The sequence below is a fragment of the Triplophysa rosa genome, linkage group LG23 (genome assembly GCF_024868665.1).
Source record: "Triplophysa rosa linkage group LG23, Trosa_1v2, whole genome shotgun sequence".
NCBI lineage: Eukaryota > Metazoa > Chordata > Actinopteri > Cypriniformes > Nemacheilidae > Triplophysa > Triplophysa rosa.
In genome coordinates, this window is record NC_079912.1 from 14526412 (window position 1) to 14553329 (window position 26918).

Here is a 26918-nt window from a genome sequence, read left to right on the forward strand (position 1 = left end):
CACACTCTGAAAGTGTTGATTATATATACACTGTGAGTGTTAATTTGACCATTTTTAACACTGGCGATTTTGCTGTGTACTATTAAAATACAGTAATAATAACAACGTAAACTTAGCACCCAAGATTCCTGTTCATTGTACACACATGCACTATTGCACTTGCTCTTTTTGTGCATATCTGACTTACTGTAAACATACTGTAATCAGTGTTATGTGTTACTAGTAACTAAGTAATTAGTTACTGTAATTTAATTACTTTTCCCTTGAAAAAAGTAAAGTAAGGCAGTACTCTCATTTTTTCTGTAATTTAATTACAGTTACTTCTGATGTAATGGAGCTAAATACTGTGTAATATATTCAATAGCGGAAATGACATCAAAATTATAAGTCTAACTTCAAAATGTATGCTTTAATGTATGCTTCTCACGTTTGTATACTTTGGTCAGTGAATAAGAATCATTTATGCAGTTATTTATTATTTATTTGAATGAATTAAATAAGCCGTTTGGTGTTCATCCTTGAATCCATTCTAATCAAGGTTGATGTAGGATATAGAAAGTAATTAGTAATAAGTAATTAAATACTTTTTGGACCCGTTGCTGCCCATTTGGTCATTCTCACCTGGAGCGTCTAAATCCAGCGAGGCTGGTGTGTGACGACTCTTCAACCAGCGGGGTCACGATTTTTTCGATCATGTCCGTGAGAACTGTGAACGTCGGCTCTACGATGAAATCGATGAAGCCTGTGTGGATGACATGAATGATGCGTCATGCACAGATTTCTCGCATCTCCCTAACACGCACGCACGCACACACAAAACCAACACATGCACGCACACACACACATGTCTGGTTTATTATCTCCATGGGGATAGTCCATAGGCGTAATGATTTTTATACTGTGTATATTTTATCCCCTAAACCTAAAGATCATAGAAAACTTTTTGCATTTATAGATTTTTTTTAAATATTGTTCTGTAAGATTTATAAGCTTTTTTGCCCGTGGGGACCAAAATTGAGGTCCCCATGGGCAAAAAAAGCTTATAACACGCTTGTGACACGACTCCCCATGTGTTGGTGTGTATTCAGGTCTAGGTCCCGACCGGGATATAAAAACAAGGCCACACTCACACACATAGGTGTAATGATTTTTATACTGTAAAAAATGTATATTTTATGCCCTACCCCTAAACATCATAGAAAACTTTTAGCATTTCTAGATTTTAAAAAAATATCATTCTGTACAATTTATAACCTCAATTTTGGTCCCCTTGGAGTCCTCACGAGCTGGTGTGTATTCTGGTCCCCACCGGGATACAAACAAGGCCACACACACACACACACACACACACACAGATTGGCTCACCAATCTGAGACTGCGCCACCATGGTGGATTTGCGGTCACACAGGGGGGAGAAAGGAAGTCCGAGTTCTGCCTCCTTATCACCCTGTAAAACACATCAAACAACAGCCAATCACATTCGTGCACTGTCTATCATGCAGGTATTTCCAGTTACTGCAGGGGTCATTTTTTATTGACTTGGGGGGTCGTGTGTTAATTCGCTCGCCTGCCTGACGTCAAAAGTTTCAAATCCTCATGCGTTTTTATTGATTTAAAATTCCACCATGCATATCATGATCCCTCATTATTTCTCCGACTTTAAGTCCACAGCATTTCATTTGCAAATATCAGAGTTAATCCTGAGAAACAATAGCTGTAATTATCTTTGCTTGATTAACTTTCGAGCGAATAATAAAGCTACGACCTCTAAAGAAACAAATGACTTCAATCCTGCAGCAGACATTTCGCTGATCTCAATTGTTACAGTGTCACCATCAATTTTCTGAGGGTGATGTGTCACTCACGCCCATGAAATTACAACTATAATGTCTGGAGCTGTCTTACCTTGTAATGAACTGATCAGATATTAACATAAATACATGAATAAATCACGTTTTCAATTTTGTTCTTTTAGGAACGCCAACATGGGACTATTTCGCTACCAAATTCGACAATGAGATATTGAGTTTGGCGCTAGAAGAAACCTCGCTGTGTTGGGTTAGGATGTAAAATCTTTTCATTAAGAAAGGAAATTGAATTCCACTGAATGATTTGTTCATATGAGACTAAAATCTTGGTTGGGAGCTATTCTGAATGACTACACGCAATCCAGAAAGATGAGGATCCTAACCCACACAAACCAGCCGAGATTCAAAGGTTGATGTTAAGATTCTCGGAACGGGTGTTTAGCGGAGATTAATGGGATTTTTACAGTGGACGTTACGGCCTTGGAATGCTAAATAAGATTAGGACTCAATTTGAGATTAGATCAGAGAGATGACCAAAGTGATGAGAAAGTACTCCGACTCTGTTTGTGATTTAAGAACCATAAACGTGTCAACGGGAACCGCTAACAGACCGTCTGATGCATACTGCGGACAAAAGTAGTGAGCTTTTATTGAAACCATAATCTCTGATCTTATTACGAACACAATTTCACGGTACAGGTGTATTTAAAGGGATGGTTCATCCAAAAAGAAAAGTTCTGTCATCATTTATTCATCCCCATGTCATTCGAAACATGTTTATGATATTTTTAACACAAAAGAAGATATTTTGAGAAATGTCTCCGTGGTTTTGTGTCCATACAATGGAAGTCAATGGGGTCCAATGTTTTTTGGTTACCAACATTCTACAAATAATCTTCTTTTGTGTTCCGCTGAAGAAAGAAAGTCATACAGGTTTGAAATGACATGAAAGTGAATAAACGATGAAAGAACTTTCATTTTACGGCGAACTTTCCCTTTAACACTCCACTAAAAAAACTAGTATTGGGCCGCTGTGTTTTGCATTTCATAGGACGAAAAAACTCGACGTAATATAAATAATATCTATTTTTACATTATATATATATTTTGTCTGCAACGGTTTAGTATAGTGAGAAACTCAAAGACAAACTTGAAACCGACCTGTCTGAAGAACTCCTCCAACAGCGAGGTGGTCCAGCGGTGATGCATGTTCCAGATTTTGGCAGGGTGGCTGATGTCGGCTGTGTGCAGTAACAGTGATAATGCCTTGGGTTTGTCGATCCTGTAGAGGACAGAGACGTTCAGGCCCTCAGAGCCGTTACAAACACTCTGTCCAACCTCTCATTATGTGGATATGAGGTTCTGTAGATGCAGAAATGTGCTTGCGTGAAGATTGTTTGATAAACTAACGCCCCTCCTCCTCGCTACCTGGACGTGCACCACCAAACTTACGCTTCTGGCTGCTGGAGGAAGTTCTTCATGGCTTTGATCTGCTGGAAGTGGCAGGACATGTCCGTGGCCAGGACCATATCGACCACCAGGGTGCGGAATTCCCTGGGACAAGAAGATGCTTTTAGACAAAAAGTATTTCAGCTCAATCTCATTTTGATCAATTAAAAAAAAATCACTATTTTATGATGTGGAAAATTTGGAAAATTGGGATAGTCTTAACCCTAAAGACTATGAATAACTATGTCTTCAGAGGTGTATAAAGACCTTACATAATGAAGCGTTATGTTTTTATTACCTTAGAATGAGCTATTTCTACATACAGCGGGTCCCCTTACATGGAATTCGCCATGTTGTTTCTACAGTAGAACATAAAGGACAAACTGCTCTACAGAACAATTTCGTAAATACGTTATCTCCTTCAGCAAAGAAGTGAAAACGTGACGACATCTTAGTCCTGTGTCAGGGGGAGGGGTGAAGTGAGCCATTGGTTGCAATTTGCAACCTCACCACTAGATGCCGCTAAATTTCATACACAGGACTTTTAACAGAAACTTTAGTGTTTATTCGATATTTATTGATCTGATCTGTATGTTTCTAACCTCCAATCGTCCTTGGACAAATTGTTGAGGATGTTCATGTCGTCGTCATCTTGCATGAGGCGATACGCAGCGCTCACGTGGTGGTTCTCCTGAAAGGCGCGGTCATTGTACAGTATGGCAGAGTCTGACCTGTGAAGCGCACTGTACTTAATATCATTCAAAGACACAAACTACATCAAAATGGTGTTTTATTGTAATGGACGCACTTGGTCTGAATGTGGAAGTTGTTGGTGGTGCCCGTGTGTTCGTAATCGTGCACGACTGCGGCAAACAGCATGGCGAAGATCTCTAACTCGGTCAACCAGTGCTGAAATAAGAGATCAAAACATTTGTAAATTATGTGTTGGAGCATTGCATGAATTGAGAAAACACTCAAGAGAGTTTTGCATGGGCATGCAATGTAAAAATGTTAAAAATTCAACCTTTACGACATCAGATTTCATTACATACGCTTCAATAAATAATAACGCCGTTCTGCTGAACTGAAGATAAGCGTGAAGGAAATGAAATCACATTACTTCATCATTCTTGTGAATTAATGCACGTGACGTTGTTTTATATTAGCACTAAATCACCCGAGTGCCAGTATGACAAAAAGAAATAATCTGTGGTGTAAATGCTGGGGGGCAAATCATTTGTCAGAAGTGCGGTGTGATGTCTACACATCACCGAGAGGTTAATGAGCCCACGACGGGAGTGACACGAGCCTGTTTTGAGACGTCGGGGGAGATTAACTTGCTATTGATTGGCATGAGGTAGCTGCGGACCGCTGCACATACTCACATTCTGAGGGTCTCGAGCCTCAATAAACACCACGAGCGTGGTTTCAGGTTTAATAAAACATGTACGGCACACAGATCAGAAGTAATAATAGTCATCTCTGGGAGCACAGCAGTTGGTTATATTTATGGGGCTTGGGACAAATTATCCATCTATGCAATGCATTTTTCCTTTTTAAAACTTTCTCAAACTTAATAGTACTATACATTTAAATTCCAAGTTTCTTGACATTCCAGATATTCAGACAAGCAGCAACAATAAAATAAAATAAAAAAATATGATGTAAAATTCTATGCAATAAAGTTTTTCATTTTTATTTCTTTCTAAAACTTTATATTATATAAGTTTCTTGACATTCCAGATATTCAGACAAGCAGCAACAATAAAATAAAATAAAATAAAAAAAATATGATGTAAAATTCTATGCAATAAAGTTTTTCATTTTTATTACTTTCTAAAACTTTATAGTACTACACACATTTTTATTCCAAGTTTCTTGACATTCCAGATATTCAGACAAGCAGCAACAATAAAATAAAATAAATTTAAATAAAATAAAACAATGTATGCGAAAATCTATGCCATAAAGTTATTTATTATTTTATTACTTTCTAAAACTTAACAGTAAGTTTCTTGACATACCGGATATTGACTACACAGTATGAACAAAAAGATTCAATTTCATAATTGCGATTCAGTTCTAAAAATTTGAAACCAAATGTGAACCGGGTTCAGTGTGAATTGAAGGGTTTTTGACTTACCACCATGCCGGTTTTAAGCAGAAGATAATGAACCGTCTGGGTGACGTCTGCGGCATGGATTAGGTTGTGGTAGGGGTTCCTGAATTTAGTGTAGCCCACCTCCAAAGCCTCCACAAAAGACACCAGAGCAGAAACGGGTATCTGAAGAGACAAACGTCAACAGAAAAGACGAACACAATTTTTGTAGATCATTCAGTATCTGTCTTACATTTTCATGCAACTGGTTAAGTCAAGTTTGTTTGTGTAAAGATTAAAAAACAGAGCTGCAACCATTCTGAGGTTTAAGGGTTTGATATCCGGTTTGGACTTCTTATACGAAGAAATAGAAAATCCTACCTTAAAGCGATTGATTAAGTCATATCTGGTGAGAAGTTCATAAAAAATAAATTTCAGTGAATGATCTCCGCTGGCATCATTCAGTGTGAAGACATCAAACGACCACGTGTCCACATGCTGGAATGACAAAACACATCGGTCAGTGCCATAATATTTTTACCATTATTGCAGATTATATTTAAGTTGGAACATTGGCTTAGTTCTCTTTATATCTCTGATATTGTTTTGGGTATCCTACTGTATTTACAGTACTAAAGAGATTAAGTAAGTTATTTGTGACGTGTCTTTTGCTTCTCAGCTTTCTTCCATCTAAGGAAAATACCTCACAAATAAAAATGTGTCTATCAAAGATTTTCAGAAGAGATCTCAAAAAACAAGCGTATTTTGTGTTACACACATTCATTTTATAGCTGTATCATTTAATATATTTGCATTTGTCTACTGCATATATCATTTATTATATACTTAAATAATTTATAAGTAAAATAACAAATACAATAAAATACAAATGCAACACAGCTGAATTAACAACAAACTATTAAGTCTTAATGTCTATACAAGAACAAGCATTAAAGCAGAGACAAAACTTCAATTTGGAAAGTAGTAAGGTTCAGGTTCACTGTCACAGCTTCACAAAGCACTAAAAAAATCACTTTTTATTTTTCAACATAACAAACATTTATCCAACTTAAAAATAAAGACTCTGATACATGATTTGTAATTCTATTCTTCTTTGTATTTAAACCCTGAATCATAAGAGTTGGTCTACATCGTGTAATTCATTCAGCTGCATTTTTCCCCATTCGCTCATAGTTCAGACCCTCATTTTTTATTTTCTCAATGTTTCTAAAGCAAAGTTCTCTGCGGGTTTGATTAGTTGGTTGCAATGAACATTTGGAAAAGGCTACATTAAATATTCAGATTGGAAGGTTTGTCCTGTGCTCCATCACAGTCAGTGCTGAGAGCTTTCAGTAGCTCCGGGCTCCGAGAAATTTATGCAGATTCATTGACTGCTGCGAGAGAAAAGCTAAAATCCTGCTGTAAGGCCGGTCAGACAGTTAGCGGGCATTCGGCACAAACCTGGGGCTTACTTTATAAAACACAAGCAAAGTTTATACATGAAAAGTTAAAGGTCCAGTGTGTAATTATTTTGGAGGATCTATTGACATGCAATACATAACTATGTCTTAAGAGGTGCATAAAGACCTTATATTTTAATTACCTTAGAATGAGCTAATTCTACATACGCCGCGGGTCCCCTTACATGGAATTCACCATGTTGTTTCTACAGTAGCCCTAAATGGACAAACTGCTCTGCAAAACGCGTTTCATAAATACGTAAATACCTTCGGCAAAGAAGCGAAAGCGGGACGACATATATGTTCTGTGTCAGCCACCGTAGTGCTTCGAAAGGGAGGGGTGAAGTAAGCCGTTGGTAGCAAATTGCAGCCTCACCAATAGATGTCGCTAAATATCATACACTGTACCTTTAAGCAGCTGTTGATGCACCAGTATGAAAAAGAATGCGTATCGACAGTCTGATGACAAAATCTTTTATGGCAATAACTAGAAAATGATCATGTGTTCACACAAAGTATACTGCACAAAAAAACTAATCAGAAATTTGAGTTTAATACCTTCATCATTTTTAATTAAAATTTATTATAAAACGGTCAGTTCTTGTCCTTGATTCTAATTGGTTGAGCCGAGTTCTAAGCCGCTATAAAATATCCCGATTTGACAAACTAAAAATCATTTTATTTACTTTATTTCATGAAACCTTGCTACGCATATGGAATAATCGTTTTATAAAAGCAATAAGCCCCGAGAAGCAGTGGGTTACAAGTGCATTTTATAAGAGCTAAGGGGGTTTTAGCCACGACGCGAATGCTGTTATAAAATGCACTGTAAGCCACTGCTTCTTGGGGCTTATTGCTTTAATAGATTTAAGGGGATCCAGCCAGTAAATAACTACTAGTGTTGGTCTAGAACTGTATTAGTATTCAACTACTCATTCGTGCAACTTCTTATATATTCATATATTGCTTAAGATACAGTTTGATATATTCATATATTCTTTTTAAATGATATATTTATGCATTACACAGACAGTTTATTTATTTAATTGCAGATAAAGCAATGAGAAGCAAATTGCTTAGCTTAAGGGCATAAGAGGCCTGCAGGACATATCTACTCCATTTGGTTTCCTCTCTGAAGTTGGAACCTCTGCCCTTTGTGATAGCAGCCGAGATGCATAAACCACTACGACAGCACATTATTCTGTTCCTTTGACTTCCACGCAACTGGGAAGAAAATTTCTGCCACGTGGCTGGAATTTCAATGGGTTTGGATGTGTGCAAATACGGAGGCTTTCCTTCGAAATCTAACAAATGCATACAATGCTCAACAGAACTGTTCTGTCGATAAAACGATTTTGCTTTCTTTTGTAGCATTTTACTTTACTCTCTCTTCAGTATGCTTGGAGGGTTTCTTGAACTACCAATTTTGAATGAAAATTTGATATGCAATAACTTGCAAAATAATGTACAATATATATTTTTGTACAATATCTAATGCTTAAAGTTTGTCAAATAAAATGAATTTGGAAACATTAACATCATACTTTCTTTGTTAACAGCATCAACCTAAATTTCGAACACAAAAAAAGTAGTTTTGTAGTATTAAAATCATTCAAGCACCTTTGCTATATTTCTATAATTTATGTATATCGTACGGCCATACTGTGCAGTATAGATTGTATAGAGCCAACTGTTTTAGCCAGAAAACTCTAAGATCACACCTCTTTTGTTCGGTCGGCAGTTTTACAATCACAGCGGGACAGTGCATGAGTATTTCAAACGGCAGACGTCTGACTCATGTGAAAACGGAGCAGTGAGAAAAGTGAAAGATATAAAACTCGAAGCCGTGCCGCCGCAAATTGCTGAAATCAAAAATTAATGAGAGGCTGATGGGAGAAGAGATGGCGAGCGACACAGCTGCTCTCTGTCAAATCATGGCGAACTGCTGGACGGATAATTTGGACTATAATTTCACGAACCCAGCAAGACAAGTGTGAGACTTACTTACCACATGCTAAACTCTCACGCCCTGATCAATCGTATGCATGTGTGTGTGCAAGGTTACCCAGCTGGCTGAGAGGAGATCAATTTTGGACTTTGGTTGATCAAACAGGGCATTCAAAATGCATCAATGTGTATTGTGATAACCATCACGCTGTGACCAGGTTGTGTGTGCGTGCCAGTCGGTAATATTACCTTCAAGGCTGTGATCACGCTGGGCGGATAGCTCAAACCCACCATGTTGGAGGTCCGTCGGTACATCCTGTCAGACACAGATAACACATCTTTGTTAACACATGCTGGAGGAAAATGGGTGGAAATCCTGTTGCTATTGGTCCTGATTTCTTTAAGCATTAACAATTTAAGGCCCACGCAGTAGTGAGAAGATGGCAGATAGGAAACGATGATAGGAAATGAACGGCACGGGACATCAGGTCAATTTATCATTGCAGTGAACAATCCATCAATGTCCCAGGTTGAGATGTACATCAATACTTTGAAGGTTATTATCTACTGTCTGCGGGATAGAGAGGGTTTAAAGAAGTCAGGTATTGTTTTATTGGTTGTTCTATGATGTTGACAAATAATGTTAGTCAAAACTTTTTATGACCGTTTTCACCCTCTTTTTATTCTTGCTACTGTGTCTTTAAGAAATGCCCTTTTGCACATTAAAGAGATGATAATTTTTGCATCATTTACTCAAACTTATGGTCATTCCAAACTTATTCTGCAGAACACAAAAGAAGATATTTTGAAGAACGCGGGTGACCAGACAACATCAGCCCACATTCACTTCCATTGTATGGAAACAAAACCACTGAGACATTTCTTAAAAAAATCTTTTGTGTTCCACTGAAGAAAGAGTCCTACGCAGGTTTTGAAGATTTCTTTATTTAAATGACCTTGGAAGGACTCCCCCCACTCACCTTTCCACAAATATCCCAGCCTGCACCGCGTGCACGATGCTGCGAAATCGCGGCTTCTCCTCCGACCGCCTCAGCATCAGCCCCATCTGACGCGTGAACGTCGACGCCAGCCAGTCGCGCACTTCTGAGGGAACGGAGTCGGACTGAATGTCACTCAGCTCATCTTCCGTGTCCACCAACCGCCTGCAGAAACACACGCACACGACACAATCGCCGTCTGAAGAAACTCAAATGGGTAACTCGTGTCACTCTTAATCACGTCAGATGAAATTTCAGTGGAAACGCCTCTGAGGAAAACATAACATGTGATGGAGGGATACAGTGATAAAAATATACATTTTAAACTCAAAATACCTTCACAGTGACCTAAACATAATTGAATGGATGTCCCAAAATTTGTGTGTCATTTCTTTGAAGTGTCAGTTTATGTATGTGTGTCCACATTACCTCGTCTCTTCTATATAGACAGATTCTAAAACGGATGCAGCATATTCGAGATTCTTCTTTAGGTCGACGACAGAAGCCTCGCCTCTTTCCAATTGTTTCACCAAACATCTCAGCCTGCGGACACACACAAAAAAGACCAAATCTGATTATTACAGAGGAAAAAAGATATTTGTTTTATGAAATGTTTAAACTTTTCTTTGTTATGTTATGTTGTTTAAATGCATGTGGCTCGAAAAGCGGCAACAAAAGCAAATAAATAAAGATCAAATAAAACAAAACATTCAAAAGTTACTACACCATCGCTGTCTGCTGGATCCTGAATGACAAAAATGTGTTTTATACTTCATTTTTTCAAAGCTAAAATTATTAAATTATTCAAACTAGAGATTAATATCAAATTAATTTCGACATGGATCTGACATTGCAGGCACTGTGGTAAAACATATTGTCCATTTACTTGCTTTATTTTTTTTTATTCTGTCTGAAGTCAAAACTATGAGCTGAAACTCACTTGTGGTTTGTGGCAGCCAAAACCTTCATCCATCATCTTTATCACTAAAGATGATAAAAACTCTTCTCGTCACAAATCCTTTATACTGCCAACCACTAAAATTAGCTGTTCACTGTAGATTTTGACAAAGTGTGCAGCAGTTTTGTAAACACAAGTACATTAAAAGTACATAAAACAGATAGTGCCAATACCAGATGCTGATGTTAAAATTTCACAAAATATATTTGTGTTACTTCGTTTTCTTGGCCATGTGACCGAACAAGAGACATTTAAACTGACCAATCAGGGCACAATTAACTCCCGATATACTGGGGGTCTGACAGACCCTCAATGTATAATATATGTCACATACATCTCATAAACATATGCTTTCTATTACTAACAGAAATTATTGTGACAGAAATTATTTTTTCAAATTCAATCCTAGAAAAAATAAATAAAATATGTATAGTTAATGCGGACAAAAACAATGCAAATAGAAAAACTCAATAAAAAATATATATGTTTAAACCTCGAATATGAAAACACTTGGTAGTAGCTGTCTATGTCGTGCCCTTTAATCAATTTCCACCCTAAGTAGCAACTTGACGTGACTAGTCCGGATGAGTCTCTCGTCTTCTAACTTCAAGGAGTCGGCAGCTGTGTTATTTGAATGAAGTGCTCTCGTTCGACTGAGAAGCGTGACGTTGGAAACAGGGTCGAGGACACGCTGTTTGAACAATGTTATCAAAAGCGGCGAGGCAGAACAGAAACACATTCCACTGGTGTCCCCGAGGAATCCCTTCCTTCAGACCAACACGCAATCGATGCTGCAAGTCAATGCCATCCCATTAGAGGATAAGTACTTCCTAGAATCTGTCCGGAGCACAAATGATAAGAGCAAAATTCTTCAGACGCGCGAGCCTACCCGGCCAGCGGCGCCCACAACGCGTGACCTTTATAATGCGGAGAAAGAGCACAATTAGATGCTTACGATTAGACCTTCAGACCACGCCTTCCGTCTCAGAGTCGGGATCATTCATATCAGATTTCACATGAAACGCTGCGAGTAGAATTGTGGGTAAAGACGACAGGAACGCATACATGCTTTAATCGTAATTGCTATGGTGACGTTAGCGAACAGGAAAGGGTAAAGATGACGTCCACAGATGTTGACGTTGTCTGCTTTCTTTTCACATTAGTGTTCTGACCAGGGGCGATTCTAGGTTTTCAATATTAGGGAGGGCACAGCCTCCCATGAGGAGATATACTGTATATACTGTGTATATATGTATATATATATATATATTACATAGCCACTCTCTAAGCACCTCGCACTGTATACATTACTTAAATAAATAATTAAGAAAGAATATGCAGAATAAAGTTATTGTTTTTAAAATTAATATCACATGAATAGATCAATCTGCAACATTTATAATTCAAAGTGACAAAACAGCCACAAATAGTAGAAGGAATAAATTGATATGATGTTTCCCTGCCATTCATTCTGATCAGCACGAGCACTGTCACTCCTATCACATCCACAATTTGTTTTAAATTAATAATCAAAATACTGAAGCGTCTGAAAAATGACAAAGAGCTTCTAGGTACACTTTTGTTCGGAACTCAGAACAATGAATAACGCAGCCGCACCAGGCTGCCCGTCGTCTTTCCGGGGCTCTCTATAACTAGGTGCAGAAAAATAAAACAGCACTTCATTCATGAAGGACACATTTCTGTTCCCTACTATATCATCGTGATCGTTTTCTAAAGTATGCCGTCATTGGTGTGAAGTGCTTTCCTTTTGCTGGACGTAAACAACTAACGTTAAAGGAACATTCTGTCATCATTTACTCACCCGCAGGTTTTTCCAAGCCTGTATATTTCTTTATTCTGCTGAACACAAAGTAAGATATTTGTAAGAAACATTGGTTAATCAAGAACCGGTGGTAACAGATGGTATCATCCTTTTAACGAAATATTTACTTTTTATTTCTGTTGAACAAAAAAGATATTTTGAAGAATGTAGGAAAGCAAAAAGTTGGGGGGCACTTTTGACTACCGTTGTCATTTTTCCTTACTACGGTAGTCAATGGTGGCCAAGAATTGTTTGGTTACAAGCATTCGTCCAAAAATCTTTCTCTGTGTTCATCAGAACAAAGACATTTATACAGATTTGGAACAACTCGAGGGTGAGGAAATTATGACAGAATTTTCATTTTTGGGTGAACTGTTCCTTTAAGAATAATGTACCAAATGTAAAACAAACTATGCTAAATAGCTAGCATGGCTAGTTTATTAGTTGCCCATATTTTGTCTGACATATCATTCAGCCCAGCAGTGAAATCACACAGTAATCTCCAAGTGAGCATCTGTGCTGATGACTCATCACAACTCTTCTGTGTTTGCAAAGCAGAGCAACTCCAGCCGAAGGTTTTTAAACAACATCAGAACCATTATACGGTATTTACAGACGTAGACAAGAATACTGTACATTAAATACGTTATGCTAAGACTAAGGTCCATGCAGAGCCTTCCAGGACTCTCAAAGGTCATCCAGGATAACGGTAACAGAGAAATGCCATTAAAACCCGAGGTCCCTGGAGAGACGCGAGGATATCTGGGCTTCCTTTTCTGTCGTCTTTCAGCGCTGTGTCACGGCAAGGTCACTTTTAATCCATACTTTAATCTCCCCTCTTACTTTTTCCTTTCTTTTTAACGTATTACACATGCAAACATGCACAACAACACAGATAAATGACTCAACTAAATGCTTTTCCCATACCGTCTTTATTCCTTCCTTCTCCACACTGAGAGATCTCAATCAGACGGTCAGTGGTTTTAAGGTCAGTCATTCAAAATCGGGATTTATCATACTTCTCTGACATTTGTTGGATGTCTAAGGGAGTCTGGTTAGGATTTCCACATCCCCTTGAGTTCATGAATGTATGACTTTTCTTCAGTGGAAGACAAAAGAAGATATTTTGAGAAATGTCTCAGTGGTTTTGTGTCTATGCAATGGAAATTAACCAATGGTTATCGATGAACACGTTTGTGCTGAGTGGACTATTTAGACGACCTTGGTGGGGCTGGTGAGCTCATTTTTGTGATTCCATTCACCAAGTGCCACCCTGAGCTCTGGCACTGCCGAGGTTGCCGTGGTGATGTGTGATGCATCAGTCTGGCACATGTAGCCTGAAACATATGTGGCTTCCATGGGGGGGACCCAAATGCCTTCCTGTCGCAAAGTGGGGGACTGGACCAAAGGGACATAATGGGAATCAGGTCCCAAACAATCAGGACTTCATTTTCCCGACGGATGTGGCTTTAGAAAGGAAGATGGGTCAGGACCCTGATTTCTCATTAGTTCTCCATTTCTGACTCACTACCGGAGAGCCACGGGGAAGCATACTAACCGAGCCAAACTGAACCGGAAACCTTTGGATTGAAAACAGTGACATGGTACTCTCTCCAGTGACTTCTAAACATCCAGAGTTCACATTCGACATAAGAAACAACTAAAAAAAAGTTGAATAGTTTATTTACACCTGATAATGACCAACGGTTTGAAGTTATTTGTATTAAGCTTTTTTGTCGCTTTAATTAATAGGCACAATAAAAAAGTACAACGGATAGAAAGAAGAGGGGGACCCGATTAGTACAACACAAAAATACATTTCTTAGTATTTTCATCTGGTTTTCCAGTAAAAATATATTTAAATAAAATAAAATAAAGTGCATTCACTACAGAAGCAAAATGACCTAGCTAGCCTTTTGTAAAAAACATTAAAATCAATATAAATTAATAAATAATAATTAAGTTATTGTTTATCAATAAACATATTATAAAAAACTTAAATTGAACTTAAAATGCATTTACTACAGAAGCAAAATGACATAAGTTAGCTAGACTTTTCTAAAAGAAAAATTTAAATAGATAGATAGATAGATAGATAGATAGATAGATAGATAGATAGATAGATAGATAGATGATAGATAGATATTCAGTTGTTGTTTTCCAGGAAAAAAATGACATAAGTTAGCTAGACTTTTCTAAAAGAAAAATTTAAATAAATAGATAGATAGAGATAGAGAGAGAGAGAGAGAGAGAGAGAGAGAGATAGAGAGATAGAGAGATAGAGAGATAGAGAGATAGAGAGATAGAGATAGAGATAGAGATAGATAGATAGATAGATAGATAGATAGATAGATAGATAGATAGATAGATAGATAGATAGATAAAAATTAAGTTGTTGTTTTCCAGTAAAAAAATTGTTTTACTTAAATTGCATTTACTACAAAATGACCTAAGATAGCTAGTCTTAAAAAGATAAATAAAATTGTAATTATCGTTTTCCAGTAAAATATGTAAACAAAAAACAAATTGAACTTAAAATACCATTATGACCTTGTCTTTTCTAAAGTGATTAAATAAAAAATGACTATGCTTAAAACAAGAAAATCTACCTGCCAATGGGGTTCAAAAGAATTTGAATGAGTTTATTTTTTATTGACTTTTTTTTAAAGAAAACCAGACATATTATCTCAGGTTATCTAACTTTTTAAATGAATGTACAATAATTTTTTGATATTTGCTTTGGGAAACAAATGTAAACAGCAGTGTAAATGCGTTGAAAGCTATAAACCAAAGCTTGCCTTTATATTATAGAAAAATGGTCACATTTTACACAAAACCAAAACATAAACAAATTCTATTTAGCATAAAACACACATAAAAAACAACCACGATTATGTTATTTATTTATAACGTTGTCTTTAATTATTAAAATATTACATTTATTGACAGTATGTGGAGATTCACACTAACCGTCAAGCCACAGCTCTGACGCAACCGCATTGATATCTTCACACAACTGTTTATCCACCGGACCAGAGATGATACTAAGCCTGTCAACAACAGGTTCAGAACGTTAAGCATAGTGCCGGATGAAGCATAAAAAACTGACGTTGGGCCGACCCTCTCAAGCTCACAGAGTTTAAACCGGATTGAGAAACCCAAACACAGTAAAAGCTCTATAAACCCTTTAATCAGGTTGGGCAGAACAGGACTAAGTGGACCATAATCTTCTTTAACGGCTCACTAATTGGATTCTGGTGGAACTACTCGTGCACAGAATTGAAATGATGTCTGTGGCTCCTGATAACTCGACATGGACAGATGTGTAAACCAGCCACCAGAAACACGAAGGAACTGGCATCTGATACATTGTGAGGGATTATGAATAAATTCCGGTCACATCCGCTAATACAACATTACAATATCACATTGAGCCATATACATGTGGGAATGTCACAGGCTGAATATTTTATTAAGCTGTCTGCTAGCACATCTGTTATTAGGAATAGCATGCTAAAGGTACAAACGCAGACGAAGCGGGAGAAAATCCCCGATCAGGAAGTTGGAGATCTTTGAACTCTATTAACCAAAAGCAGACTTTCCTCCCCGTCACTAAGGCCACTTTTACACGATGAAAAACGGAAGTTTTTCCTTTGCAGTAATCAAAAAGTAAGGTTTAGAGAAGGGGATTCCCCTAGCGCACACGCAATGTCTGGTTCCCTCCTCTCAGCGAACCGAGGTTCTGTTTCATTCCTCCTGACCGCCAGAGGCGGTGCTTAAGCACTAGTGGATTATCGCAGCCCCAGCTCGATAGGTCAAGATAATATACCGAAAAAGTCACGTAGTGACGTAGGCTGAGCAACAGTATAATACACACACTCAGCCCACAGCCTCTTTCGCTTTCTCGCTTGTCTACGATAGGTCATTCTTCTCCGCTGTCAGTGCAGCATACTAGAGCAGCGAAGTTTCATCCTCGCAAGCTGTGACAGCGTTCTCTCGAGGGATTGATTGGTAAGTCTTTGGTGCACTTGTGCTTCTCGGTTCTACCCGGTACCTGGTGTTACCAAGCTATTACTGCTTGATTTGTTACTGATTCTGTACGTCTTGCTACTCGGTGCTATCCGGATGCTACATTGGCTACATTAGCGGTTCCTTGTTAACTTATCACATCAGTGGCAATCTTGTGTATGAATCAATCGTGCTTCTCGGTGCTATCCGGAGGCTACATTGGCTACATTAACGGTTCCCCGCTGATTTTCACGTCGGTAGTGATCGCTAGTTGTGACTCGAGTGAGCTTCTCGGTGCTATCCGGAGGCTACGTTAACGGCCTCCCCTACTTTTTCGAAGAGAGACGGCTGGCTCCTCGGTGCTGTCTGCCGGCCGGTTGTCAATATACTTTGCTTACCTCGTTATTTGCCCTCGTTTCCTGCAGCGGACATGGCTCATAGTTCTATTGCCTCCGGGTTTCCTTTAACATGCAAATTGTGTCCCAATGCTCTTTTGCCCGACGAAGGACACGAGGTTTGTCCATCGTGCTTGGGGATTCAGCATCTTAGAGAGGATTTCACAGACCCATGTATACACTGCAGTGTTCTACCCATGTCAGAGAGACGGCTGGGTCGCGTCCAGCCACAGGCCTTCGGAAACGCGGCGCATCTGCGGCCGTCGGTACCCCCCATCTAAGGCGGCGGCAACCCGACACAAAAGGATTGATGAGGCGGCTTCTCTTTCTAATACGGTTGCTGTCCTTTCGTCTGAAATGACAGAGATAAAACACCTCCTACAGACGCTCCAGCCGAAGTGTGCTTTCCTCACCTGTTGATATTACACATGAAGAGGAGGAAGGTTCCAGTAAGAGTATGGGTGATGAACCTTTCAGTTTCTCTGCCCCCTTACATCAGGCTGATTTTGATGCGCTCTCTACAAGTGCATCTGACTCCTTTTTTCAAAGTGCAGATGTGGTACATGCTGCTGCGCATTCTACGCCCCGGGAAAATAAGGCTTCTTTGGCTGATGGGGGTTCTAGTGGGGATTCTGTTAATTCGGGACAAAACCTATCCTCCAATGATAATACCTTGGCTGTGCTTAAGATGGCTGTTGCTCGCTTGGGGCTGGATGACTCGCCAGTGCAGCCGCTCCAGTCTAACGTTTTTTCAGACAGTCTTCAGCTGGCTCTACTTTTGCCATGCCACCGTGCAAAGATTTTGTGGCAGAATTTTCAACCTCCCTTACGGGGTCTAACGTATCTAAACGAAGATCAAAGACTGCCCGTACGTTGGCTTCTATGGCAGACGACAATACCATTGGGGTTGGCCATGCTCCAGAATTAGAGCAAAAGGTTGCCGCTCTGGTGGTGTCACCCGATGAGGCTATGTGAGGCAATGTGCGTTGCCCTAGCGCTCAGTGTGGTCGCACAGACTCGTTACTCAAAAAGGCATACGAGTCTACTGCATATATCACCCGTGCAGAGAACACTATATGTCAACTACTCCTTGCCACTACTAGCACGCGTGAGTCTGCGAGTGTGGACCCCTCAGTGTCACAGTTCCTCCAGACTGCCCTTTTTGGCTATGGGCCATATCACCCGTGAACTGGGTGCTATTACGGCCACGCTTCTGGCGGCTCGTCGGCAAGTGTGGCTCGCCCAGGCAAAGCTGCCTGAGGACTGTAAAAGGACTCTACGAGACCTCCCCATTGTTCCTGGCCACCTGTTTGGACCGAATGTTCCAGAGCTTCTGGAGAAAAGGTTAAAGTTGTCTGAGGCCACTCATCAGTTAACTCAGCCTCAGTGCACTCCTGTTTTTAAGGTGCCAGGCACTCGGGCTCGCCATCGTTTTGCTGGGCCGGAGCTACGTTTCCGCCAGCGCTCTGTTCCACAACCCCAGGGCTCTCAGAGGCCCCGTGCCAATGAGGACATGCAGGGTTTTCGACCTCATCAGTGGCAGTTGCCAGGGAATTCACGTCAGCGCCCCCATACTGCTGTTAAAAGCCGAACTCAAAAAGCTTGAAGTCATGGGGCCGGTGGTCGATCGTTTCTCGAGCCTACACCTACAATACTGAAAAGATGTGACCGTAGATCCTTGGGTCTGGACCACATTGAGCAGGGGGTATGTTCTGCAGTTTCGACGCCGGCCTCCCAAAGTTTTCAAGAATTGTTCCTACAGTGATAGGAGACCCAGTTCGTTCAAAGGCTCTCTCTCTGGAAATTTGTTCTCTGTTGGAGAAGAGAGCAATAGAAAAGGTTCATTCCCATGTTCAACGGGACGGGTTCTATTCAACTTACTTCCTAGTTCCGAAAAAAGACGGTGGTTTTCGTCCAGTTCTGGACTTGAGACGTCTCAACGTGTTTTTGAAAACTCCTCCCTTTCGGATGTTACGGGCAGTCGAAGTTCTTCGGTCTGTCAAGAAGGGAGATTGGTTTACAAGCATCGATTTGAAAGATGCTTACTTTCATGTGCCCATTGCTCCGCACCACCGAAAATTTCTTCGATTCAGTTTCAAGGGCCAGGCCTACGAATTCAAGGTTCATCCATTCGGCCTATCTCTCGCTCCTCGTGTTTTCACGAGGTGTGTAACTGCAGCTCTGCATCCACTATGGTCCAGGGGGATGCGAATCCTGCCTTATTTGGAAGACTGGTTGCTGAGCGCAAGCACAAAACAGCAAGCGATCCTCAACACCAGATTGCATTTGGAACATGTTCAAAGGCTAGGTCTTGCTGTGAACATGGAAAAGAGTTGTCTGAGTCCAGTGCGGGAAATAACTTACATCGGAATGACTCTGGACTATTGTGCAATGTCCGCCACTCTCTCGCAGGCTCGGGCGGACGGTATTCTGCGACTCCTTGTTCGTTTCCGGCTGGGAACACGATTGCAGTACAGGACGCTGTTACAACTTTTAGGGATGCTGGCCGCGGCCACTTCTGTGATCCCACTGGGCCTGCTCCACCTCAGGCCTCTTCCACGATGGAACAACGGTTTGCGGTTGAACCCTGCCAGGCATCTTCATCGACAGATTGTTGTTTCAAATGGTTGTATCCAGGCATTGGTACTGTGGACTCATCGGGAGTTCTTGATGTCAGGGGTTCCTCTAGGGGTCACTCCTTCTCGTCGGGAGGTAGTCACGACCGATGCTTCACTCCTCGGGTGGGGAGCATCGTGGAATCACAGAGGTGCGTGTGGCCGTTGGTCCCCAGCTCGGTCCAGGGATCACATCAATCTTCTGGAGTTGCGTGCAGTTTTCCTGGCCCTGCGGAGTTTCTTGCCGGTTAGGGTGGGCCATCATGTCCTCATTCGCTCCGACAACACCTCGACAGTGTTTCACTTGAACCATCAAGGTGGAACAAGGTCCCTCAAGTCGCTGCATCTCACACGCAGAATACTCACGTGGTCTCTGCCTAAACTAGCATCATTGAGGGCGGTTCACCTGACAGGAACCCACAACCAGGTCGCGGATGCACTTTCGAGGGATCTAATACACCCGGGGGAATGGAGGCTTCACCCCGATGTGGTGCAGATGATATGTCAACGGTTTGGCGAGGCATTGGTGGATCTTTTCGTGACACGGGCGAACGCTCACTGTCACTTGTGGTTTGCAAGGACGGAGATATCCAGTCCGTTGGGACAGGATGCTCTGTCCCACGACTGGCCAGACTGTCTGCTTTATGCATTCCCTCCCCTTCTGCTTTTGTGGGACACGTTACACAGAAAAGTACAGGGCAACCACAGAGTGTTACTTGTGGCACCTACTTGTGCTTCTGTCACGGTTAGTGAACAGGCCATGGCAGCTTCCGCTTCGGAAGGATCTGTTGTCACAGATGAGCAATGCGGTTTGGCACCCGGATCCGGCCCGTCTTTATCTTTGGGTTTGGCCGCTGGGACCGACTGTCTCTTAGCCACCTGCGAACCTGCGGTGGTTCACACCATAGCTAATGCTAGAGCCTCATCTACACGCCTGATCTATTCGGCACGTTGGAATATTCTCTCGTCATGGTGCAGAGAGCGTGGATTGGATCCTGCACGTAGTGAGGTTCCAAGAATCCTTAGTTTTTTGCAGCACCTTTTGGATTCAGGCAAAGCTGCCTCCACCTTAAAGGTTTATGTTGCAGCCATCTCCGCGCATCACATACCGGTTGATGGTTCTTCCCTTGGTTCTCATTCTCTGGTGTGCAGTTTTCTGAAAGGTGTGAGACGGCTGAGGCCAGCTCGCAACCCTCATTTACCTGGATGGGATTTGCTGCTTGTTCTTGAATTTGTTTGTCGGCCACCATTCGAGCCTTTGCAGGCGGCTGGCCTGAAATGGTTATCTCTGAAGACTGCTTTTTGTTGGCACTTGCTTCTGCCAAGCGTGTAGGTGAATTGCATGCTTTGTCCGTTAGCGAGTTATGCATGCGTTGGTTGCCGGATGACTCTGGGGCTGTTCTCCGGCCTAACCCATCCTTTCTACCTAAAGTCCTACTTCCTCAGTTTATAAACCAGTCCATCAGTTTGGCCGCTTTTCAGTCTGTGCAGCACTTGTGTCCTGTGAAAGCCCCTCCGGTGCTATGTGGCTGCTACTGCTCAACTTCGGCGCACGGATAAGCTTTTTGTGAGTTATGGTGGTGCACGGAAGGGGCATGCTCTGTCAAAGCAGAGATTGTCAAACTGGATTGTGGAGGTTATCACTTTGGCGTACAGGGCTTCCCAGAAGCCTTTGCCTATGGGTGTCTCTTGTCATTCCACTAGGGCTGTGTCTGCATCTTGGGCTGTTTTTAGAGGAGTCTCTATGGCAGATATCTGTGCGGCGGCTACCTGGGCTTCTCCGTGTACTTTTGCCCGCTTCTACAAGCTGAATGTTGCTTCCCCTCATGCGGTCAGTTCTGCTGTTCTGCAGGAGCGCCCTTGAGTTTTTTAGGTGAGTTGCATTCCTCATGACTATGTTGGTAGGAGTCATCCACTAGTGCTTAAGCACCGCCTCTGGCGGTCAGGAGGAATGAAACAGAACGCTAGTTACGTATGTAACTGTGGTTCTGTGAATTCCGGATGACCGCCAGAGTTCTTTGTCACTCGGAATGTGCGAGAAAGGCTTCCGAGGCTATGGGCTGAGCAGGTGTGTGCATTATACTGTTACTCAGCCTACGTCACTACGTGACTTTTTTGGTATATTATCTCGACCTATCGAGCTGGCGCTGCGATAATCCACTAGTGCTTAAGCACCGCCTCTGGCGGTCATCCGGAATTCACAGAACCACAGTTACATACGTAACTAGCGTTACTTAAGACAGTAACCGGAGACGGTCTGCATTTACACGGATCCAGGAAAACGGATAAAAACGCTGTAGTATGCAAGCCAGGCCAGTGGATGGCGATGTTGTTGTGTAAAGAAACAGGACGTGCCTTGGCACATACACAGTTATAAGCCAAAAGTGCTTTTTAATACCGTTGGTCGACGTATATGTGTGTTTAAAGTCTGGCGAATCTAAATAGTGTGTCTCTGCTGGTCTTATTGGTGCATTAAATCCACATTTTGCTGGGGAAACACATAGTCGAACAGCGAGAGCTCACAGTACTGGAAGCCGCCATATTGTTTTGGCTATACTCGCGCACCTGAGCAGGTAAAACGCATGCGTGTGACGTCATCGTTTTCAGAAAGTTCCGTCTTGCAGTTTACATGGAAATGTTGCACTTGGAGACCTGTTTTCAAAAGTTTGCGTTTCAGTCCCCAAAAATGCCGTTTCCGTCTAAACAAACGGCTAAAACGCATAAAAAGTTTTATGTTGTATACACGGCCTTTTAAAACACTCAGTCTGAGAGATCAGAAACTGAATCAATGGAGAGACAGAGATCACACAGAGAATAACTTCAGAAATGAAGGAACAGGAAAGCCTGAATTTAAACACATTTACAATCTAAACCAGCTCACGAGTCCAAAAGATTATTAGACAAAAAAGACTTATTTCCTACTGTAAGACTACTGTAAGCATACAACACTTGAAAATGATGGAATTTATACAGCATACACACTCAATGGTGGAATTATTACAGAATTGAGCATATTTAATATGAAGCAGTTCACATCATCTGTCAGAATCATTTTCAAAACTGTTGGTAATATATTCACACACTGTCTGCTCCTCTGAAGCAGTAAAACAGATTCACGCAACGAGTAGATGTTCTGCATAAAATGACAAAGAAGGTCATAAAGCTTGTCCGTTGCTTTGTCTGAAATCAGTTTGAGAATGGTAGCGTGGAACGACAGACAAGATGAACAACTAAAAGCTAAGACAGACTACATAAAGACTAAACCAAATGCTATATACTGTATATATATACTGTATATGATGAACAGAGAAGAGCGAATGCTGCATGAAACGCCTCGTGTAACCACACCCCCACAAATCTACGTCAGTTCGTGGTATGATTTAACTAAGACCGCCCAAATGTATACGCAAGTAAGGTGGGCGTACCTGTACCTGTCAGTACAATTGCTTTGGAACCTGATGTTCAAGATTTGAGGTTTTGATATGCAGAAGTAAAGGGCATTACAATAGTCCAGTCGTGAAGTGATAAAGGCATGGATCGCAACCTCTAAAGAGCGTTCAGAGAGAAATGGCTTAACTTTCGAAAGAGAGCGAAGATAGAAATACTAAAGTGCTAATATTTTTCAATATATTTATCAAATACCACACTCAGATTTCCAATAGCATCGCGGTGCTTAAGCTTCAAAATACCGGCGATGCCGCTCTATTTTTTAAACGGTAGTATCGTAGTACCCTATGAATATGTTGAATATGCGCATTAACATTCATTTGAACATCTGCTTTTTGCGGCGTTTCTATCCTAAATGAATCCGTGTTTTGAACGACTAGGACGAGATAATGATTCAATGAGTCATTCATCAAGACACTTGCTTTGTTCTTGAACAAATCAGTCATTTTGAACGAATTGGCTGAATGATTCACTGACTCCGCCCACCTACTGGCGTTTTAGTTTCACATTTAAATCAAGCCTCAACATTTACCTTTACAAACATTGCTGAATAAAGGAAATTCCCACCTGAAAAACATTGCAGTGTAGCCTACATCAGTATTTACTACAGTAAACTTTACCAACATTCCTAGACACTAGTGGTTTTGAGTCTTACCATAGTAAATATTAAGGTATACAACAGTGTTTGCTACAACTTATCCAATTACTATAGCTAATACTACTAAATGTAGTGTTCAGTTAACATAGGTTTACTATAGTAAATAAAAAGGTTTCATTTAGATCCGTGTATTAAGAAAATGAGTTTTGTACATGCCAATTATGAACATGACACAGCACCGTGATATTGCTTGGTACCATGATACTTTGGCTGGCATAGTACCGCAAGATATGTAAATACCGTGACAACCCTACTTCAGTCCAGTGTCATATACCTGTACACACCATTAAATCTGACCAAGCTATATACAAAAATCTTTTCTCCGTTGAACAATTTCCTATTGAAAAATGACATTTGGAAAGAACACATGCATTGAAGAGCCTACAGCTTACACCCTAGCCATTTTTCTTTGGGTGTATATGTGCATTTAAATTTAAAACAGGGATGAAGTCAGCAGACAGCTGTGTTGCAAATGGCACAACGCAACAGGATTTTTAGCTGGCATTTAAAAATAGACACAACTCGGGCTGATTTGAAGTGACCATCTGTGGTATAATGAAAATCGTGTCTGAGATTTCAAGTCTCTTCAGTAAAAGTGTTTATCTACGCTGCCGGGGCGTGCGCAATGCTGGCAGCTCTGGAATAAGAGCAGTTTGTTTACCGAGCAGATACCCGGCATCAATCTGGGGCATAATATCTCACAAATGTTATAGCAGTGAAGGTCACACAAAGCTTAAGGTAACAGGTTACATGCTGATTTTAATTGCGAGTGAGAGAGGGCAGAGGGATAGATAGAGAGATATAGATAGAAAGAGAGAGAGAGAGAGAGAGAGAGAGAGAGAGAGAGAGAGATTCATTAAATATTCAACCTTCTATTTTGTTCAGTAACGCTCGAGTGGAGCCGTTGGATTGATAATTGATAAAGACTCTTCAGACATTGAACTGTCACTCAGCCCGAACAATCCCATTTATCCTCAACCCCCCCCACCACCACCACGCTCTTTGCTCTCTTGTGACAACATGAAGGTCAACCGGTATATAATCACTTACGTTTGTGAGTGCACGCACACACAGTCCACAAGTCCTGTGAATGTCATTATTATCATCCAGGATACATTCCTAAAGACATTTGCAATATTTAATACACATTCATGCAAAACGATCAATCCGTTTCATCTATCAGACATTCCACATGCAACTTTCTCGACATCTATTAAGCTGTAGCTCCTACAAGACCTTTGAAATATGACCTGGGCATTCGTGGCTTCACCGTACTGTGTTTTATATATAGCCATGTGACGTGCAGAACAGAACAAACAGGATTCCATATGAATATGAATCCATAACCTTGACCCCCTAAAAGCCATCTAACAATTCTGATGGTGACCACTGCAAAATAATACAGAACCCAGCATACAAGTTGCTTGTGTAATTTATTAGAAGGGGAACATGTAACTTCTTTCACCTGCACTGAGATAAAAAACAGCTTTAATGATGATCTGACAAAATACAAGGGCACCCTATATACACTCTTAAAATGAAAGGTTGCTAAAGGCTCTTTGTCGGGCTGTATGGTTCTATAAAAAAAACTTTGAATATCCACAGAAATGTTCTGTTGTTCACAAACGATTCTTTGTAGCTGAAAGCGATTCTACAGACTATAGACCACTTTGCAAGATGTAAACAAGCACTTCCAGTTTCATTTTTTAAAATCTTAATTAAAACTTAGAGATATTTGTTTAATATTTTGATTCAGCTAGAAATGTTCTGTTGGTTGTATTCTGTTCAAACGTTTGTGCAGTGTTACAAAACCGAAACAGGAAGTTCTGCTGGACCAGCGTTGTTTGAAGTGGTCTATACAAAGGTAAGAAAGAAACAGTTCTTTTAAGAACTAAAAGGTTCTTTGAAAAAAGTTATTGATGCATCGCTGCGAACACACATAATATAACAGATTGCAGAGTGCACATGTAAACAATAGGCAAAGAAGGGCATACGAATATCATCGTTATACAGCAACAATATAGCAGTCAAAATTTACAACAACAGCTATCGTACTTCTGTCATCGATTCATTTATCAAGAATGTAAAAAAAATCTTAAATAATGTCCAAATGTACCCTATATACTATATACTAGGGTTACCCTCACAGTTTCTATGTCAACCCAAAAAAAAAATATGAAGAGTTTGTTTCCAAAATGAGATCATTCTGTTTTTTATCATGTTTTTTATTATGTTATCATGTTTTTAAGTTATTATGGCTTAAATCAAAACAAACCAACTGCAGTGCAACTGATATTAATTGGAATGCACAATAAAAAAAAACTTATCTTAAAGTTATCTCATTTTGGAAATAAACTCTTCATTCATATATATATATATATATATTTATATATATAGAATATATTAAAAACAAGAAAAGCAATTAGAACAACACAAGGACAACAATGCAATAAAGTGCAATAAAACTGGTCTCAGTTAGCCTAACACGGTGTACGAAATATTCTTAAAGATGGCCACAAAATCAGCTGATCTTGTAGCAACAGGCAGATCATTCCACAGTTATGGAACAGATCCAGAGAAGGTACGTGAGAGTGATTTTTTCCCGTTTTGGGATGGCTCCACAAGACGTTGTTCTTTAACGGAGTGCAGGGATCTAGAGGATACATACAGTAAGTCTGTATTAGCGAGTGAAGGCATGGGGGTGCCGAACCAGTGGTGTAAGCCAAGAGCAGAGCTTTGAATTTGATGCACGCGACTATAAGGATTGAACATATTCATAAAGAGAAAGAGAATATTTATATACAGTAAATAAGTATGGCCAAATCTAAACGATAAAATACTGGTACTGCTGGACTACCATGAGCACCTGGCAAATGCTGCAGAGAATCTGTGCAGTTAGGGAAGAAAAGACTGGTGCCCCTGTAACTGTGGAGACAGAAGCAGTGGCGGTGCATAGACAGCAAAGCCAATGACTCTAACAGTGGGTGAAAAGTTTAATGGGCATAACAACACACCATTTACCGCCGTCATATCTAATTAGGACCGGAGTGGATGGAGTGGAATTGGCCAGGGTGAAGAAACTTTAAATGCCCCCTCTGTTGTCTGCCCAGCAGCTGGAGGGGCTGACACGAGCGACTCTGTTGTGGTCACGCTCGCCCTTTCCAGGTCACAGGTCTCGGGCCAGCGCTCTGGTGTGACGGTCGCAAGAGATTGTGAGCCAGCATGTTGACACAGCGCTTGCCAGGCCCATCTGCA

The 26918-nt window shown here is 40.6% G+C and overlaps 1 protein-coding gene across 4 annotated transcripts in view; it reads right to left on the bottom strand.

Annotated features, from left to right (window-relative positions):
• pde1ca (phosphodiesterase 1C, calmodulin-dependent a) overlaps positions 1-26918 on the bottom strand; it is a 68936-nt gene that overhangs the window by 6820 nt on the left and 35198 nt on the right. For all 4 annotated transcript variants that reach the window (XM_057323010.1, XM_057323013.1, XM_057323012.1 and 1 more), the window contains 11 exons: positions 10190-10303; positions 9743-9925; positions 9012-9078; positions 5737-5853; positions 5401-5541; positions 4066-4166; positions 3860-3988; positions 3261-3362; positions 2970-3090; positions 1366-1447; positions 622-742 (listed from right to left, as the gene is read on the bottom strand). In XM_057323010.1, the coding sequence (XP_057178993.1) occupies positions 622-742; positions 1366-1447; positions 2970-3090; positions 3261-3362; positions 3860-3988; positions 4066-4166; positions 5401-5541; positions 5737-5853; positions 9012-9078; positions 9743-9925; positions 10190-10303 (1278 nt within the window). The remainder of the gene's footprint in view (positions 1-621; positions 743-1365; positions 1448-2969; positions 3091-3260; positions 3363-3859; positions 3989-4065; positions 4167-5400; positions 5542-5736; positions 5854-9011; positions 9079-9742; positions 9926-10189; positions 10304-26918) is intronic.